General features: G+C 37.2%; 2 protein-coding genes across 2 annotated transcripts; one reads left to right on the forward strand and one right to left on the reverse strand.

Annotated features, from left to right (window-relative positions):
• Positions 1–12: 12 nt before the first annotated feature.
• chpfb (chondroitin polymerizing factor b) lies at positions 13–9,931 on the reverse strand. The gene is made up of 4 exons (XM_026259321.1): positions 9,253–9,931; positions 7,603–8,170; positions 4,005–4,187; positions 13–2,657 (listed from the first exon to the last, which is right to left on the reverse strand). The coding sequence occupies exons 1-4, from the start codon at positions 9,552–9,554 to the stop codon at positions 1,395–1,397; spliced, it is 2,316 nt and encodes a 771-aa protein (XP_026115106.1). The 5' UTR covers positions 9,555–9,931; the 3' UTR covers positions 13–1,394.
• Positions 9,932–13,387: 3,456 nt separating this feature from the next.
• On the forward strand, positions 13,388–19,165 carry wnt6a (wingless-type MMTV integration site family, member 6a). Its single transcript, XM_026259332.1, has 4 exons — positions 13,388–14,128; positions 14,544–14,764; positions 15,546–15,871; positions 17,777–19,165. Exons 1-4 carry the CDS (start codon positions 14,052–14,054, stop codon positions 18,236–18,238), a joined length of 1,086 nt encoding a protein of 361 aa, XP_026115117.1. The 5' UTR covers positions 13,388–14,051; the 3' UTR covers positions 18,239–19,165.
• Positions 19,166–20,024: the final 859 nt, after the last annotated feature.

Here is a 20,024-nt window from a genome sequence, read left to right on the forward strand (position 1 = left end):
AGTGTGCCTGAAAATAAATTTCATCATATATAGACAGGTCTAGATTTTTCCCAATTGGATAAAAAAAAAAAAAAAAATTGGTAAGGCTCTAGACCATGAACAAACCAAAACAACTTCAGGTTGAATTCCAACATTACAAACATTTGAAAGAAAAGTAAAAATAATTTGATACTAAATGTATTTGAAAATAGGACAAAAATATAAACACATGGACAATGTGGTTTTCAGCACAAATTCAGGCAATTCCACATGATTCAAATTTGAAAAGACGCTTTATAAAGGTTGAAAAGTTATCGTCAAACTCTATTTCCCCATGGAGACTTTTTACTTACAGAACTTGACTGTTACACACTAGAATCTGCACTGTATGTATGCTGGCAGATATTTCTAACCACGTTTACTCTGTACGCTTACTTTGCAGATTCGTTTTTTAAATATTAGTTTGCCCACAAGGTAACAACACTGACCTGGGCAATTTGTTTCACAGTTTAACAAAAAAGTTAAAGATACAGTGTTACTTTACTTTAACACTGTTGCAGTGGGTTGTTTTTCATGTCCGTGGGTTGAAGTGACCACAATAACGTGATATTTAGCCCCTGGAATGTGAATTTTACCAGAGGAACCCCGCCAAAAAATGTGTACTTTATCCCCTCTGGAACACGATTGGGCTAGTTTTGGGCTGATTTTGAGTTGGATTTGGGAGGACTTGTTATGAAAACCTGGCAACACTGAGCCAGATCAACAGCAATAACAAACAACTTGAGAAGGCAACAACAGCAGATGCCTGCACTGACCAAAGCTTGTGTGAGGAAGTTAAGAGATACCCGCAACTCTAGTTTAAGTAGTGTAAGTACAAAGACATTTTTTACATCAGTCATAATTTCTGTGGGGGGGGAGATAGCGCGGATACAGGACAAAGTTAAGATGTTCACGCATGCTATCAAATTAAGTAGGCCTATACTTTGAAAGCCTATGAAGTTTGGCTGTACCATATGCTAGCATCTGTCAGAACTGAAGTATTCTTTGGGCTTAACTCCACCAGTCTGTCAGGTAAATTACATTTACCAATAAGTAATAAAAAAACAACGGTAATTCATCCTAATGGGGCAGCGAGATGAAACATGCCACAATACAATTTTTTAAAATTACTCAGAAAAGCACAGTGAAAGAATTGTTTTGTAGTGCATTAACAATTGTAAGTCAAGTGCTCACAAAAATAGATTTCTGGTCAAATCTCTCAGAATGTTCCTTTCAGAACATTTCTCTTTGGTTTCAGTAAGATAATCAAATAGCTTTTACTAAAGAACTGGTTGACAGATGTTAAAATGCACAAGGAGTGCTGTTAGCGGTCAGCCAGTCTAAAGTTACCCGACTGTTGCTGCTTCGGAAGCTCCTCAGGTGCTGTTACTTGGCTCTTGTTCAAATATCAGCATGGCGAGCTGGGAACGTGACCCCTGGCTCTTCAGATTGCTCTGAAGGCAGCGTTGGAACACGTCCTCACTTAACCGAGGATCGCAGGTCCGGTTGCGGTACGCCTGCCGCAAAGCAGGCTCGACAGCACGGAACACGTGCAGCCCCGAATACTGCACAAACACGTCATAAAGATCCAGGCTCTCCAGCAGCTCTTCATTCTCCTGCAAATCCCCAGACATCCGTGTGCGAGAGGACATGTAGTCAGAGTTGTAGAAACACGCCTCTTCAAAGGTGTAGCGGTCAAAGTGACCCACTTCCTTGACCAGGTCTGGTGAGGCAGGAGGAACCTGGTTTGGATAAGCCACTCTGGGGTCAAATTCTTGGAAATGGATGGGAAAGAAAGCCTGCCAGCCGCTGATGGCATTCATACGACAGCGATTCAAGAACTCGGAGTTGAGCACAGTGTCAACGGTGACCAGGAGGAAGAGTGTTTCCACCGGGTGCTTCCTAGATACAATATCAAGGATCCGCAGGAGACCCGGACTTTCTGTCTTTATGCTGATCCAAGACACCTTCACGCTGGGATATCTGTGCTCGACGGAAGTGATCTTAGCCTTGACTTCTGCAAAGACGTCATTTGTACTCACTTTTTGGGCCTCGGCGGGTTCGTAGGTGAACAGGAAGTTAAGAACTGCATTCTCACTAGTCTCAAACAAGTTGGAGGAACAGTGATCCAAGAAGCGCAGCGCTGCATGGGAGTCATAACTGGTTAGGGGCAAGAGGACATGGACTCGTGTTGCCTCTGTGACATAAGGCATGGGGATAATCTCTACTTGGCCGAGAGGTCGCACAAGGTGTACACGGAGTGTCATAGATTTCTGGTGACCAGACTCAGTAGTGGCTTGTAACTGCAGGTCCAAGGTGTACTCCATCCCTCGTGTATGGTCCAAGCGCCTGTAACCGTTCACCAGCCGTGGAGCGCTCAGCTGTACAAAAGGGTTGTATTTTTTGTTGAGCTCTTCAACAGCAACCTTGATGACGTCAGTCACATCATCACGATCGGCTCCATTGAGCTGGCATTTAGGAGCACCGTCCACACAGGAGAAAAAGTTATCTTCTGTAAAGTAGTCCCAACGCAGTACCTCAAAGCGACTCTTGGGTTCAAAGGGAGGTGTGATGCCGATGGGCCACAAGGCACTCTTGTTTCCATCCACCGCTAATTCACTGACATTCTTTATCTCAGACTAAGGGTGAAAAGCAAGATTCATGAAAAGCTGACAAAAACCATAAAAACAAATATCTTTAGGAACTATAAACACTATATCTTTAGGAAAAAAGGCTTGTCACTGGGACAGTACAACTTCATGCCTTTCAATAATCTTAAAATGTGCATTTTATAGTTTGTTAAGTATATTAAAGAAACACTCAACTTTTTTTAAAAAATAGGCCCATCTTCCAACTCCCCTGGAGTTAAACATTTGAGTTTTATCGTTTTTTAATCCATTCAGCCGATCTCTGGGTCTGGCGGTGGCACTTTTAGCTTAGCTTAGCATAGATCATTTAATCTGATTAGACCATTAGCATCTTGCTCAAAAAATGACCAAAGTTTATATATTTTCCTATTTAAAACTTGACTAGTCTGTAGTTACATTGTGTAATAAAGACAAGGGGGTTCAAGATAACAAAACAACTAAAATATTTAGTAATATATTTCTTCTCCTTTATATAATGTTTTAATGTCTCTTTCCTTTAATACAGTTCCCACACTTTTCATTACACACCGCCACATTTTGCTCTCTGTTCTGCTGTCATTTTATTTTGGTAAAATCTGTTGAAAAGTCTGCTTGTGAGTGAAACAGCATCTTAGTGGGTGGCAACTATGCACCAGAATGAAAGACCTGTTTCTATTGATCCCTTTCGCTTTGTGCACTAATTTGGTCACACCCACTGCACCGTCCCAGACAGAGAGCGAGGTTGTAGTGAGAAGAACAACACGTCATTGTCTAATGTCATGATCTTCTTTAGAACACACTAAAATGCCAGTTTCAAAACTTTTCAACTCACAAATAAAGATTTTAGACCGATACAAAACAGGAAGAAGAACAGGAAGCAAAATATATGGGTGCATAATGAAAAGTGTGGGAACTACTTAAAGGAAAGAGAGCCTTTGTTTGCAATGCAAAGAGTTTTGTTATCAATTACTTTATTTTTCTAATTAAACTGTGCTCTGAAACACAATATGTTTGATTAAATGGAAAACAAAAGACACAAAAATAACTCCATACATTTTAATATTGTTGTGGAAAGTGTGGGGCATTTGAGTTAAAAAAAGAATAGAACCACTGCTTTATGGTGGGTTTTAGTGATAAGGTAGACAGATGTACCTGTTGGGGTACTGCAGTGACAAGCTCAAAGTAATGTACAGTAGCATGCATTCAAAAAGTATGAATTTAGAAAAGTACAGAGGCTGGTTTTGATAGCTTTTGTAAGCTACGTTAAAGAAATGTCATGCATTGTGTACAAAATACAGAGCTAAAAGAGCAGTGCTAAAGTAAGTTATATTGTTGTTGTAGAGAACTTTAAAATCTAACCTGTAGTTTTTCAATCTCTTCATAGGTCTTCTGCAGTTCTATTTCTGTGAAATGTTTGTGCAGACGATACATAAGTTCTGCACTGGTCACAGGATGAACAGTGAGAGCATTCTGGAATCCATCATTCTCCGGTCTGGAAAGGTCCATATTGTTTTCCATTGTAAAATAATTATAATTCAGGGCCTGCGGTAAAGCAAGATTAATATTAGATCAGAATATATTATTTTACATACATTTATTTATATGTATTGTGTTTTTCACATGCCTCAACATCTGGCACTTTAACAAGAATGTGGTCATAGTTTCATAGACTGCACCTCCAGGTTAATTCTGGTCAGCTCTAGTCAGCAGACCTTTGCAATTTGCAGTAATGCTGTTTAATGTCTTGCTGTAATCATGCTAATTAACTGCACAAATCGCAGCAGGTCTGCAGCTGCCCTGCCGAGAACAGGAAGTCATTTACTTTGTGGCTCAGCAGCAGAAGAAGTACATCATTCCATTAAAGTAATCCAGGTTTCTGGACGCTCACTTGTTTTATGCTGGATCCAAACAGCATGTTCAGGTGTGTGTGAATTACTGATGCTTTATGTTCAGGTCACTGATTTTTACATTCAAAATGTCCAAATCTGAACAAGCAGACTGTCCTAAACACAGTCTAATGATATGTTTCCTCAGCATGAGACTGATAGCTCACCTAATGAGAGACAGTGTTTTTGGTTTCTCTGTGGATCGTAGAAGAAATTTAGGATATTTGTGGATTTTTTTACCACTTGCAGGAATAATTATTTATTTTTTATTACGGTTTTAGCTTTTTAATGTTCTTTTTTAATAAGTGATAAACATTTAGCTTTATCTGCTTCCAATGCATAATGTGATTGTCTACACAACACTAAAACAAACACTAACCCCTAACCTTGGAAGCACATCCTGATAGAAACCATTAGTGTTTGAAACAAATGGATCGATCCATTTGAGTCTAAACTTAAGTCTGAACTTTTCTTGACAGGTGACTGCGTAACTGAGTTGACCAATGAAAGCTACAATGTGGGGTGGGGGAACTGTTTTGATTCCAAAAGATTAAAACCACTAATTGATTTCCATTCCACAGCAATTAATCTACAAATATTACATATTATAATAAATAATAATAATAAATAATATAATAAAAATAATATAATAAATATATTTATTTATTTATTTATTTATTTATTATTTTATGAAATCATATAATGTCATTTTTTAAATTAGTCTGAATCTACAATAATTTTTTCGCATTAACTTACAATTAATTTAGATTTTCTTGACATAAAAACAGCTATTGAAAATTTGTTTAAAAAGTAAAAAAACCAACAGCAACTTTGCAGCATTTCTGACTGCATTTACAGTACACTAATGCAAGGTTATATTTTTGTGTCCCTGTAACATGAATCCTTTGTCAATGAGTTACAGATGTATTTTGTATGAGACATGTGGTTCAGAGTACCTTCACTAGCGTTTGAAAATACAGAATACATAATACAAAAATACAGTAAAACATTAATACAGTTAGATATTATTCCAATCTAAAATAACTTTAAATAAATAAATAAAACTATTTTTAACATATTATTTATTTCTGTGATAGCAAAGCACAATTTTCAGCAGCCATTAATCTATTTTTTCTGTCATTTTAATATGCTGATTTAGTGCATTTATAATCAATGTTGAACACAGCTATGCTGCAAAGTGATACATTTTTTAAGATTTTTGATAATGGAAAATTAAAACAACATTACTTTATATCAGCAACTATATCAGCATTTATTTACAAATATAGTCATTTACAAAATTCTTAATGTCAGTTTTGATATATTTCATGCATCCTTGCTGTATAGATGTATTAATTTCTTTAAAAAATAATAATAATAAATTACTGACCCCAAACGGGTCATGCATATCTGCAGTGTAAGTCATGCAGAAAACCGGAATCAAATCAGATCAGCCTATTACGGTGTTCCATCCCCTCTATGCCAAAGCACTTAAATAGGCCAGAAGCCATCACTCACATTTAATCCCATTTAACACATCAACTCACATACTGTCTCTTATCACACTTACACCATTTGACCAAGGACATGTATATTCTATACGGTCTCTGGTATGTGTTACGTGCAGGACATGTTTTGAACATATGCAGAACATTTTCACATGACTGTGAGCTTGTTTGAGTATATCAATGTACCTGCCTCAGAGTTTTCAAAATACTGTGAACTATTGATTATTTGGCCTCCCTGTTGCATTGAGCCCCTCAATATATAACAGCAAACCCTCTCAATAAAGCATGGACCCTTGGGTAAAGTGGTTTCCTGTCGAAACTAGAGACCCTAGGTGAAAAATGTAGTCATTTGTGACCAGCATAAACATTGCCAACTAAGGGAAACCAGCTACATGAAAAGTCCACTTTATCAACACAGGCCTGTTTTTAGAGTTTGCCAAAGATGATCTGTACATAGTTCAGGCTCTGAGCCCCCCAACCCTCCCTCCTTTCAGTTAATTTCGGCACACAGCTCTCTCAGCCACATTTGCCCTGGGATAGATACTATTTTAGCTTGTGCCTAATTTGAATCTCATGATACGAGAAATGTAACTGTTTTTGTGAATACAGGGAATAACCAGATGCAGAAATGATCCTGGAGTTGTGATTTAGTGCATTTCTTTAAGGATGACAAACAAGAATGAACTAAACAGAACAAAAGTTATAGGAATAGTTCACCCCAAATGTTTAGAATAATTTCCATCCATGCATTTTCCAAAACTGTTTGTCCTATGCTAAAGTCTATCCCAGTGTCTCGGGCTGAAAATGTAATATGCTGGGGATTTAGTTTCAATGTAGTTAAAGGAATAATACAATTAAATAAAAATAAAAAATGTAAATGCTGCAAATTCACTTACCCTCAGGCTATCTAAGATGTAGATGAGTTTTTTCTTCATAAGAAAAAATTTGAGAGTTCAAACAGCTGATAAAAACATAATAATTCACAAAACAACAGGCGATAGAAGCATTATTGTGGATTATGGATGCTATTATAGTATTTTGGCCAGATGCAACAGTTTAAAGTTAAAATCGCTTGATGGATATTTCTTACAAACACTCAGCTTTTCACTTCACAAGGCATTCATTGATAGACTGGAATCTGAAGTTGTGGGAATAATTGTTGATTATTGTGATGTTTTTAGCAGCTGACGGCACCCATTCACTGTAGAGGATCCATTACTGTGATGTAATGCTAAGTTTCAACAAGTTCCAATGAAGAAACAAACTCATCTATGTCTTGGATGCCTGGCGGGTCAGTAATTTTTCAGCAATTTTTTTTATTTTATTTTATTTTTGCTTTCAATTGTTTGCTCTGGATTGTTTTCAAGACTGGGCTTAAAGATTTAAATTCTGTTATCATTTAATCACCCTTATGTATGTCTAATATACAGTATCTGCATTTGTGTTCCACAAAAGCATGAGGATGAGTACATGATGACAGAATTTTTGATTCTAAATGCTCATGAAAATACTGCATAGATGTCATAACCCAAATTTGAGTTCAAGTAAATTATTACCACTTACCTCATATTCCTCCACGCAACTTATGCCAGCATGATCAATGATACAGCGACCGAGCCACTCATCAGGTCTGGTGCTTACAATATCAGTCCTGCACTGCTCCAAGAAAGGCTGGAGCTTCAGAAGTAGAGCACGGGATAGTAGAAATCCTGGTCCACTGTGACAGTACCTCCCCTGGGTTTCACCTCCACTGAACTCTCCAGGGTGGCCCATGTAAAGCTGAAGGTCCATGCTCAGGTGGCTTACTAAGGTCTTCAGCCTTTCTGGCTGTGTGTAGGTGTCATCCTGGACGAAGAAGAACCAATCGTAATCCGCAATGTGATGCTCTAGAAGATATCGGATGGATTGAAACATGTTTGGAACTGGACGCTCATCACCATGGGCCACCACAAACATTCCATTAGGTAGTTTACGATTGCGAGAGCCTGTAAAGAAGATGAGCCGGCCATCCAGGTGGTGGTTAAGGGTCCGGTTGATGGCCACAGCTAAAGTGCTTAAGGTGGTTTTGGAGGTAAATACAGAGACAAAGAGACGTTCACGAATTCCAAGCTCTGTGCTGGCATACTTGGCTCTGGAGAGAGAAAGATTTAGGATAAAATAATGACATGAAGAGTAAAAAAGAAAAAAAAAAAATCACAGCAGAGTTGATTTATGAAGTCACAAGTACAGCTGGGTTTGATGTGTCAGTGGGTTAAATAAACCAACCCAACCTTTCATTTAATACCACACACAGAAGTCTAAAATAGGCAGCAGTTGTGTCATTATTTACCCATATCATTTAAAACTGATTTTTTTTCCCCATGAAACCCAAAATACTTTTCATGCAGTTCTTTCCATATGACAGCTCGAAGTGATAGGACAAACCAAAATCTGAAATCATATGACACAGCCCTAGTAAAAAATAAATATATACTAAAATATAATTTAAAAAAACATACATTTCATGCTATGTATCCTACAAATACATTTACATATTTATGCACTTAATAAAAAAATGTGCTTAGATTATGTGTTACAAAATTGATTATGTGTAAGCCTACCATTTATTTTTTTCTTATTCTCTTAGGTTAAATCTTTGACATATTGCCAAAAAATGTTGAGAGGCAACTATTTATTTATTCCACACAAAAAGTATTTTGTTTTTCTGGCTTCTGAATCTGCAGACATCATTTTATGTTTTGTTTTAGCGGAAAGGTTAGTTTCTATATTAAACTTTTTTTTATTATTATTGTTTTGTTTCTGCAAATCTTTAAGGATGATGCTGATTTGTTGACCCTCTCAGAGTAGTTCAGATAACTAAACCTCAGATCTGTGACTGACAGCATGCTTTAGGTGACCTTATGACATCATTAGGCCGCATCAGCTTCTAGAGGTCAAGGGGCAAGATTAGAGTATTTGCTCTTTAAATAGCATTCGCCCTAGTAAAATGTTCCCTCTTTTGTGCGTAAAAGACAAACCAGGTAACTTTAGTTCAGCTGCAGTCCTCTTGCAGAGACAAAATAAATCATTTTTATTACTACTACTACTATTAATGTTATTTTATTATTTATTTCTTTTTTGCAAACCACTCACAACCATTCATACACGCTTTAAATAGACGTCAGTCTGGAAGCGCTCTATAAAATCACTGGTGGAGCTCGATGCTACACCTACCTGAAAACTTTCTTTGGAGGACCTTCCTGGGCAGGCTTGTTATAAGGTACTATTCTGGGCTCAAAGTCCTCTTCGACATTTCCATTGTCACTTGTGCCAGTGGATATCGAACTAGGCTTACGGGCTCCTTTCGAGCTCCTAGGCTGCCCTATGAGCATCTCATCGGCGGCTCCCATCCAGTCAGAGTCGCAGGACTCATCCACCCAGGTGACGCTGAGGAGACTCAGAGTGAATCCCAGAGAGATGCCCACAATAATAGGCCCGGTCGGCCTTATGAGAGACACTAACATTGCTAGTCTCATGCTTTCAGTCGCTCCTCAGCACAATGAAGAGATGCTTTTAGCAGAACGCCGCTGACGAATTGCGTCGCTCTCTTTCTTCACACCTATAAAGACAGACGCGAATGTCTCTGTTGCCTTCTGACGTGTCATCGCTCCGGGCTCCGCCCTTTACTAACCAGACGTCAGTCAATGCAAATTCGAAGCGCTGATTACTGCCATTCGACAGAGGCATGGATGGGGGAGGCGCCATGTGCGAAACCGCAACAAACCTATCATTAACTCCAGCTATAATTTAGGGGTAAAAGCGAATTTGGTCGTTTTCCCTAGGATATTGCGAGGAAACCGCGTTTGACCTGGAAAGTTTATGATTTTTCTTTGTCTCACTAGAGGGCGACCATTCAGTTTGAGATCTAATCCTACATGTGGACGCGTTAGGCAAGGGCACACCCACCCACCCACACAGTAAAAAAATAAATTTTAAATAAATAAACTCTCGTCCTTAGGTTTTATTTTAAACATTTGATTAAAAAGAAGAAGACACAAATTATTTAAAAAAATAGTTGAAAAAATTATAAACTTTTCATATTAACATAAAAAGCACTAATAATACTAATACATTGCCTATACTATTATGTAGAAAGTCATATGTACAAACATAATAATGTAAACATATATTAACATGACAATATGTGTGCATGTTAGTCACCTTAAATATTCTGTCATATGTTGGTTTATTCACTTTTATTGGTTGACAGATAGATAGATAGATAAATAGATAGATAGACAGACAGACAGACAGACAGACTGAATGAAAACCAATCAGTGAAATGTTTATTGTTATGTCTTAATACTGCTATATAAATAAACAAATAGATTTTGGTCCCTATAAAACAGGAGCAATCACATTATCTCCAAATACGCAATCATGCATTGCACACGCAAACACGCCAATTTTTCTCATAAATCAGCTATTAACAGACAAATTACTATACGACGCACAAACTTTAATTGTGCACAAACATGGTGCAATATACAGAAAACACAACTGACCTTTGCTTTTTCGTTCATTCTGTCTTCCCCTGGAGCATCACATCTGTTCCTTCTACTGCATGCCTGCAGCTACAACTGAAGAACACAGTGGACTCCCCAGAGCTGTGCTGCGCTGTCTTTCTGTCCCACGGTTGTTACAGAGAAAACATTTTCTCCTTGTATGTGGTTGTTAAAACAGTAAATAGTCTGACAGGGGGTTGGGTTTGTTAGGCTTTTACTTTCTGGAGATGAAGTGGAGCATGAAGTGTTCTCCCATGGGTAATAATTTCTATGGGAGTATAATGGTAATTATTTTTAAATTAACCCTTTTGGAAATATTACATTTGATGAGATTGTGTGTGTGTGTGTGTGTGTGTGTGTTTACCAGCGTTGTCATTTTCCACAGTGCCTTAAATTTAATAATGTATAAAGCTCTCAAAAATCTATGATAACTGAAGATAACTTCATCAGGCAATGTTAAAAATGGACAACTACAAGAGAACCATTCACTGAAATGTGTAGTAATGTTTTTAATTCTTCCACTAGGTGGCAGTGGTTCGTTAAATTGAGTGCCCTCAAATGGCCCCACTACATTAAGAAGATGTGCTTTTTGAGGGCCAATTGTAAAGCTGCATCTATGCTTTGCAATATTGTTTTAAAGCATAATGTGAACGCAGATATATGTTGAGGAAAAAACTTGAAATGATTTAAAAGAACTTTCATTCATTTTCCTTATTATACTACAAGGTAAATGAAATTAGGTGTGAGATTCCACTGCTAGTTGCAGTGGACCAACTGAAAAACTATACTACACCAAGGATTCATGACACTGTTTTATTATGTCCCCCCCAAATTTCCACTTGTTCAACCAAAAAAGTATGATGAATAAAACCATAGGGATAGATTTGAAGGTCAAAGACCTTTCCGAGTGGATGGAGATGATTGTCCAGGCCCACAGTTGTGGTATTCACAGTAAGCCATCATAGTGTATGGGGCCCTGAGCCAGGCATTGTTCATTCACAGCTCACAGTTTTCATCTAAACACTGAGGCTGTTTGCTGTCTCTGGGATAAACGCAAGGAATGTATGGCAGAGTTTACTAAATAATGTCACTATGCCTCCACCTCCCTCGGAAAACCCGGATCACATGATAGCAGAGGCTTCTGCCTCTTCAGTGCACCCAGTGTTATTTGCAGGACTCTGAAAAGCCATCTTGACATTGAACCTTTTATTATGGATTTCCGTCCTGATCCTTACCAATAGCAAATTGTGTCCATTTACATTTTTATCTGGTATGGAAGATTATAGACTGTGCTTAATCTGAAGTGAAAGTAATTTAGTGTAAATGCATATGAATATCATAAACAATAAATGTACAAACAAATGCCACTGATGCATCACCTCTAGCATGTTTCAATGAAAGTGTATTTTATGTTTAAATGAGAAAATAGACAATTGTAAACCTATTCTTATTTGTTTTGTCATATAATAACTTTTAAAGGAACAGTTCATCTAAAAATGAAAAGTTGTTGAAAAATTGCTCACCCTCAGACCATCCAAGATTTGAACTGGAACTGATCAGGAGAAATCTAGCATTACATCACTTGCTCCCCAATGGATCCCCTGCAGTGAATGGGTGCCGTTAGAATGAGAGTTCAAATAACTGATAAAAACATAACAATAATTCAAGAGTAATCCACACGACACCACTCCATCCATTATAATCCACTCCATACATTAATATCTTGTAAATAAAAAAATCCTCATGTTTGTAACTAACTTTTTAAAGATGTTTTTAACTTCAAACCATAACTTTCAGCTAACATATTCATAATATTACTTTTGATGTTTTTATCAGCTGTTTGAAATCTTATTTTGACGGCACCTATTCACTACAGAGGATCCATTGCTGACCAAGTCATGTCCTTTCCAGTCAATTTCTCAAAATCTGATCAGATCCTTCTGTTTTTGTTTCTAAAACTTGCTAATTCAAATCTAGAAATTCTGTACCAATATTTAATAATTAAGCTATATATTAAGATATAAAAGTCATGATTATGGACCTGTCAGTGTGTTTTTGCCCGTGACCCAGTTTCTGTCTCCCGTAGTTTGTTAATTTGATTCCAGTTTCTTCCCCATGTGTTTCATGTCCCCGTTAATTTAGTCATTCCATACACTCGTTTTTCCCCATTATCCTGCCTTATAAAACCCTAGTATTTTCAGTTTCGTTTTGTCGGTTCTACCAGTTCCATATGTTTGTCTTCCTCTGGTTCTCCCTGTTGGATTTACTCCTGTATTGGATTAATAAAGACTATTTTGATTATCCTTGGCTCTGTGTTTCTTCCGGCAGTATAGCGTGACATACAGTAAATATGGTTTAGAAATATATAAGCAATTCTAGGATTTCCTTTTTTAGTATAACTACGAGTTTCTAAAATGAAGTGTCCCTTTCCATATTGTGTGTGTTTTATCATCAAACTAACCATCTGCCAATTGATGAACTCAAGCACTACAATTAATAGCTATGTTGTCATCTTGCAAAAAAAAAAAAGAGAGGCAGATGATTGCCCTAAGAGAAAGAATAGAGATCTTACAAGTTTTATCAAAGTTTGATATTCTAAACAAGATGATGATAAATCAACAAGTCAATTTAAGTTTTTCTCTGCTCCTGAAATTTGATGAGAGGGTTTGGCATGGACATTTAAACTTAATTCTGTTTGGCTTGAAAATGCTCTAACAGATCAATTCTGGCTGATAACACAAGATACGGATATAGCTGTAGGGCCAAGAGGACTGCCAAGGTCAACACAGGCAAGAGAACACTTCATGAAAAACATATCAAAAACGACAGCTGGACATCATAACACTAATTTAAATCTAAGACCTGATGAAAACGAGAAATAAAACGAAAACAAAACAAGACGAGTTTTCTGGTTGACATTAATCCATGGGAATCATTTCTGTTTCCAAAACAAATAAGGGCTGTGAGAGTTTACATCAACTAAACGAGTGTCATGTAGGGTTTCTGCACCGCTTGTTTACAAACTCCTCAACTTTTTGACTTGACAGGTTTTTTTTTTTTCTAACGCTACGTCAACAGAGGTGGAATGCGCTCGTGCCAAAAGATGTTAATAAGATAAGATCGACGGGCTGTTCAGAAGTGAGTCGCACGGGTTTTACTCAGTGAATCCTCTCGGAAAACATGCTAATTTGATGCCAGTTTTTTTGGTCTGACTATAGAAGTGGAATATTTTTTGGATTGAATTAAAAAAAAGCGACGATTCATTTGTCTTCGCGCCCCTCTTTTTTGCGCATCAGAGGGTCTCCACGCACTTTTAATCGCGTCTCGGCAGGGCATTCAAAAAGTTTCCATGCTGTTCTTAATTACTGTTGGGTATAATGCCAGTACAAAGACTCGCCGACCAAACACGGACTCATCGGTGGGACAGTTTCAGGTAGATTTGACCCGTTTGTGGATGTAAATCCCCGGATGATGCTCTCAATGCAAAATAACGTCTTCTTGTTCCTTATTATACTCGTAACGACCCTCACACCTCTGCAACGAAGGTAAGCAGCGGATTTATTCCAGCCTGTTAGTATTCTTGTTATTGAGCTGCTCAAATATAGTTCTCTGAAAACTAATGCAGCATTGTTTCTAATTATTTATTTATTTATTTATTTAGGCAATTAGTATTACATCAACAAACGCAGGAATTTATGACTTTGCATTCAGGTTCAACAGACCTTTTTAAATAAAAAGAGGCAATAAAAGATGTAAAAAAAAAAACAGGTTTGTTAATGGCAAATAACTTTAAGAGGGAGGGTCAAGGCTTAAAGGATGGAGGGAGGACGGAAGAGAGAAAAGGGATATAGCAAGCAAGAGTTTAGAAACACATCTCTGTAGATTTCCTGAAAATTCCCCACTATGAAAATAAAAGAAAAAAGAAAGAAAGAACTATATACCTATTTCTTTTTGCACCAGGGTGGATGGCAACCCTTTAGTGATGGATCCCAATAGTATCTGCCGTAGAACTAGAACGTTGGTAGGCAGACATGCCGATATGTGCCAGTCTCAGCCTGAGATAATTCAAGAAGTGGCAAAAGGTGCCCGGTTGGGAATGCGAGAATGCCAGCATCAGTTCCACAGCCGTCGATGGAACTGCACCAGTCAGAGCAGAAACCTGGCCAAGATCCTGCAACAAGGTGAGGAACAAGACAAAAGCTCATGATTTTTACTTATAAACTTATCCTAATTTTCAATGAGAATGAAATGGATGCAGTCAGCCTTCTAACAAGTATATTAACAATGACCTTGTTCAGCAAAACTGGAGTGAGTGAATGATGACTATCCCTGTATGAGAATTGCACTGTATGACCATTAGAGGGCATGATTGTATCAATTTGACCATAAAAATAGCTACTTGACAACATAAGTGAAGGAAAAAAGCAGTAGAGCTTTTTATTTCGTTAGTAGGTCAGCTTACCTTGTAGTGCATGTGTCTAAATGAGCCTGAGATGAGGCGCCTTGCCAATAAAATATATTTTGTTGGTTACATTTGAACCTTTTTTTTAATCCAAACATGACATTCCAATTGCCAAAGTACAGCAGTTTATAAATTAGAGTTGTTTACATGTTAATCTGATACCAAAAATGAGTGTGTCTTGGAGGAATCCTTTACACTAAGGGGAAAAATGCTCTTTTGGCAGGTCAACATGTATTGAGGCAGGTCTAGACAACGGAGATGTGTGAGGAATGTGAATCTGTTAAATGAGTTATTGTTAATGTGGCAATTCCTTAAGTGATCTTAGAAGTGAAATGGGGTGTATTCCTGAAACAAGAGTTTAGTTAAAGATCATTATCAAACACATACCATGAGATGATCCACATGAAACGATGCACTTTTTCAGATGATCATGAGACAAAATATATGGTTTTGTATTTAGACAAACTGTAGATTTTTCCCTGTTTTTAACTGTTCTCTAGATATCCGGGAAACTGCATTTGTGTATGCTATCACAGCTGCAGGGGTGCTGCATGCAGTAACACAAGCCTGCAGCCAGGGAGCGCTGCCACAGTGTGGCTGTGTGACCCTTCAGAGTTCATCTGAAACTTCCCACGACTCTCCGACAGAGGAGGTACTCATCCAGGCTTCACCTCTCAAAGATGGGCGCTGGGAATGGGGGGGATGTGGAGATGATGTGGACTTTGGCTACGAGAAGTCTCGTCAGTTCATGGACACCAGACAGCGAAAAGGCAAGAGTGACATCAGGACCCTCATCGACCTGCACAACAATGAGGCAGGAAGACAGGTACATTTACATTTCTGGGCTTGGCTTGGAACATAGAAGGATACCATTTTACATGGGACATTGTAGTAAATAAAGTAAATAAAGTAAATAAAGAAAAAAAAGATAGAAAAAAATACTCCTCCAAAAGAGAAAAACAAACTATATAGAGAGATATGAACAACAGTCAGAATAGAGAAATAATGTAAAATCTACATCACTCCTTCAACATCTGCAGTGATTATTCTTAAATCACTTTTGTAGTTTTATCTCTTAACTTAAATGAAAATATGAATATTTTATTTCAAAATGTACTATGTTATTGTGGATATGCATCATCACAGTCTGTAAAGACATCAGTGCTCCATTCATCTACTGGCTTTACTGTTGCTAACTGCTGTAATTCACCAACTACAAACATTTCCACCATTTCACTTTTCATTCTTACACTTAGATAAAATAGCAAATTTATCTAAGCAATATTACACAAGCAAGAATGCTGTTGTTCTGGAGATCAACTGAGTATTAGTCAGCCATTGGCAGGATACTGCATGGAATTCAAACCAAGCGAGTTTAATATTGCTTTTGCTGTTTATAATAAACAATAGGTTAAAGGGATACTCCACCCCAAAATGAAAATGTTCTCATTGATCACTTACCCCATGTTGTTCCAAACCCATAAAAGTTTTGTACGTCTTTGGAACACAGTTATCTATGGGGCAGTCTCAAGCCTTCCAGTTTTCATCCAAAATATCTTAAATTGTGTTCCAAAGATGAACAAAGTTTTAAGGGTTTGGAACGAGATGGAGGTAAGTAATTAATGTCAAAATTTCATTTTGGGGTGGTGTATCCCTTTAATATATTGAGTCACTTACATTTTAGACACAGTGTTCCCAGATTCCCTGATATATTGTCTATTTTTGATAATGCCAACAAAAATAGTCAAAATAATCAAATGTGGCACCTCGCACCACACATCAACACAGTTTTGTTCCTGAATGAATAAGTGTTTTGAACAGATCGAATGAGTCACTAAATTACTCACTTAAAGACAGCCATTTGTCACCACATAATGGTGTATCATGCAACCTGATGTAAAGTTTGCCTCGTGTTTCTTTCAGTACTGTCTGTGGTTGCTAATGTTTGTATATTTTAGCAGTTTTTATGAAGTCTGAGATTCTTATAGAAATGTAGATTTGGGAATATTGGGAATTTCAGTGATCTTCACAGAGCTTTTTATTATGATTCTTTCTTATTATATATACAGTTTTCTGTATATATAATTCATAGCAGAATATTCATAGCAGTCAATATACTCTACCTGTATGTGGAGATTGTGTGTGTCATGTAACAGTACACGTACAGGCAGTTATTATGCAGACAATACTTAATATATTTTCTTTAGATGTAAGAAAAAATGTTAATTAATGTAGGTTAATATAATATTTTTTACTTTGTATCTATTATATTCACCAAAAGTTAGCTATAATATGAAAGTGAATGTGAACATTTCACTTTTTCTTTCACTTTTATTCCCTTTTCAATTTTTTTGTAATTTGTTTAGTTTACTTAATATAAATAAATAAGTCTGAAAGACCTTAACATTGATTGTGATGTCAACAAAATAAATAATAATAATAATAATCAAAAATAAGCCAGTAAAGGGAGCTAGTTTGTGTTCTGCACATCAACAATCTGTTGTTAAGCCATAACTTTGTCACTTTAAATAAATGACATGGTTGTTTCATTTTTTATTTTTTTGCTAAATTTAGCTGAATAATGACTATTTTCTTTTTGAAAAGCTGCTTTACATGTGAAATTTGCTCTTAATTTAAGAGAATGGATAAAATGCAGGACAGATGAACAGTTGAAGAAAAAGAGCAGATGTCATCTTTTTTCTTAATTATCTTTTGTTTTATGTGCATACAGGCCATACGGATACAAATGCGGACCGAGTGTAAATGTCATGGCCTTTCTGGGTCCTGCACCCTTCGTAGCTGCTGGAGGAAGATGCCTCTCTTCCGTCAGGTCGGTGACTACCTCATGGAGAGCTTTCATAAGGCTGTCCGCGTGATGGGTGGGAATGATGGTAAATCGCTTGTCCCCATCGATCCGGATACCCCTACCCTGGTTGCTAACGTTCTTATCTATTCAGCTGAGTCACCTGATTTCTGCCAGGCCAATCAAAGGACGGGTACAGAAGGCACACAGGGTCGTGTGTGTAACAGCACAGAGACAGGACATGGGGGCTGTGATAGCCTGTGCTGCGGTAAAGGATTTGCAGATTACACACTGGAATTTGAGGAAAACTGTCAGTGTCGGTTTCACTGGTGCTGTGAGGTTCAGTGCCAGAGATGTTCTGTGAGAAAGGACGTCAGTCTTTGCTTGTGAAGTCCACTCATGGAGTTAAAAAAACAGAATTGCTTCTGTAGTAGTTGTGTTTGAGCTGGAAGGGCACAATTGTTTTCTCTCCTATGCATACTCTTGTGAAAACAAGTGCTTATAATCCTACATTTTTTGATGGTCCACAAGACTGAGCAATATTAAGTCAGCAAGTCAGGTGGGAGCAGTGTTGCCAGGTTTTGCTAGAGAAATAAGCAACCTGGTCTAATCAAAAACAAGCCTAAAATTAGAGACCTGGGTCCCGTTCTTCGTTCGTCCTAACTCAGTTAGCTGAATTTGATTGTTGATGATTTGTCATGATCTTGGATTGGTTGGTTCTTCTAAGCTCATCCCTGAGCTGCTGTCATAGCAACAGGTCGGTAAGCTTAAACCTGCTCGGAGTAGGCTTATTTCATGTAAACAGGATTAGATTGCATCTTTTTAAGCAGAACTGATACTTAAAATCTGTCCACTACCACTGCTACTTTATTAGTAAAGCATCTTACTGATACAGGGACAATAATTAAAAATAATAATCATTAAAAAATTTATTTAAAGATTAAATAATAATGTTGTGTAGACTTTAATACTATAGACACAGTCAGTTTTACACACTGAAAGATTTATTCGTAATAAAATAATTAGTTCATAATTGTATTAGAGTCTTACACACAGATAATAAGTTACGCATTAATTTGAGTGACAGATATTATGGGAGTGGCTTGAGCGCAGGAGATGTAGATAACATGATCTTGTCCCCTTAAGATCCTTAAGACCCTTATGCTGTCACATGACAAATCTGTTCAAATATAAATTTTCATTTGAAATATGAATTGATAATTACTACATTGAAATAAACATTTAAAGTCTGTACAAATATTAAAAGTTGTGAATAAAAATAGGCTAACTGTGAATCATGTAAACAAATATATATATATATATATATAAATAAACCACATTTTCATATATTTATTATAACATTTATGTAGTTTTGTTGTCTTGGCTGTTTCCTTATAAAATCCAGAAATTTGACAAGTTTTTCATCAGGTGTCTTTTTTAATTATATGATGTCATTACATTGCTGTCTTGCTGGCAGCCATTCGCTGCACTGCTGATCATGGTTACGAGTATCGATGCATAGCCCCTTTTAAACCAAACTATGAACGCGCAATTATCTCAGATAACTCAATCCAGCCATACTAATAATCAACAACAGGTGTGTTTCATCTGGGATGTATTAAGCGAAGTATGAAGAATGTACCCCTGGACTGGAAAAAGAAGCCCAAAATAAGCTACTCTTGTTTTTTGGTACAAAAAAAAAAAAAAGAAAAAAAAAAAGAAAAGAAAATAAACATCCCTTGACTGCCTAAAACTATAAGCAACTGCTTGAAAAGGCAAGCCCAAAGTCATTTCTAATAAGGAGACTTGGCAACATTGGGTAGGAGTCAAAGCTTTTATGGCTTCTTTTGACAAAGAACAGACATCTTACTGCCACCCGCTGGTCTTTAATAAGAGAAAAGTTGTGTGTTGAAATTAGTGTGTTTCTGCACATTTTCAGAGCACTGAAAATCTGGGAATAGACTGTTGAGCTTGAGAAACTTTATAAAAGCATCCTCTAACACACCCTAATTAAAGCAATGTGGTTTATGTTTCCTTGGTATCTGAAAATGATCCAATGTTAGTACTGTCCAAGGTGCTGAACCCCTGACTGACAGTTAACTCGCAGACCTAAAGATGCAGGCAGTACCTGGCTGATTTAGAACATTTTTTGGTCTAATTATGAAACAGTTGTCCA

Source organism: Carassius auratus, chromosome 6 (genome assembly GCF_003368295.1).
Source record: "Carassius auratus strain Wakin chromosome 6, ASM336829v1, whole genome shotgun sequence".
Taxonomy (NCBI): domain Eukaryota; kingdom Metazoa; phylum Chordata; class Actinopteri; order Cypriniformes; family Cyprinidae; genus Carassius; species Carassius auratus.

Coding starts and splice junctions, on each gene's coding strand:
- wnt6a (XM_026259332.1), top strand. CDS start 14,052: ATGATGCTCTCAATGCAAAATAACGTCTTCTTGTTCCTTATTATACTC. Junction 14,129..14,543: donor CTCACACCTCTGCAACGAAG/GTAAGCAGCGGA, acceptor TTTTTGCACCAG/GGTGGATGGCAACCCTTTAG. Junction 14,765..15,545: donor GGCCAAGATCCTGCAACAAG/GTGAGGAACAAG, acceptor ACTGTTCTCTAG/ATATCCGGGAAACTGCATTT.
- chpfb (XM_026259321.1), bottom strand. CDS start 9,554: ATGAGACTAGCAATGTTAGTGTCTCTCATAAGGCCGACCGGGCCTATT. Junction 8,171..9,252: donor CCTCCAAAGAAAGTTTTCAG/GTAGGTGTAGCA, acceptor TTCTCTCTCCAG/AGCCAAGTATGCCAGCACAG. Junction 4,188..7,602: donor GTTGCGTGGAGGAATATGAG/GTAAGTGGTAAT, acceptor GCTTTACCGCAG/GCCCTGAATTATAATTATTT.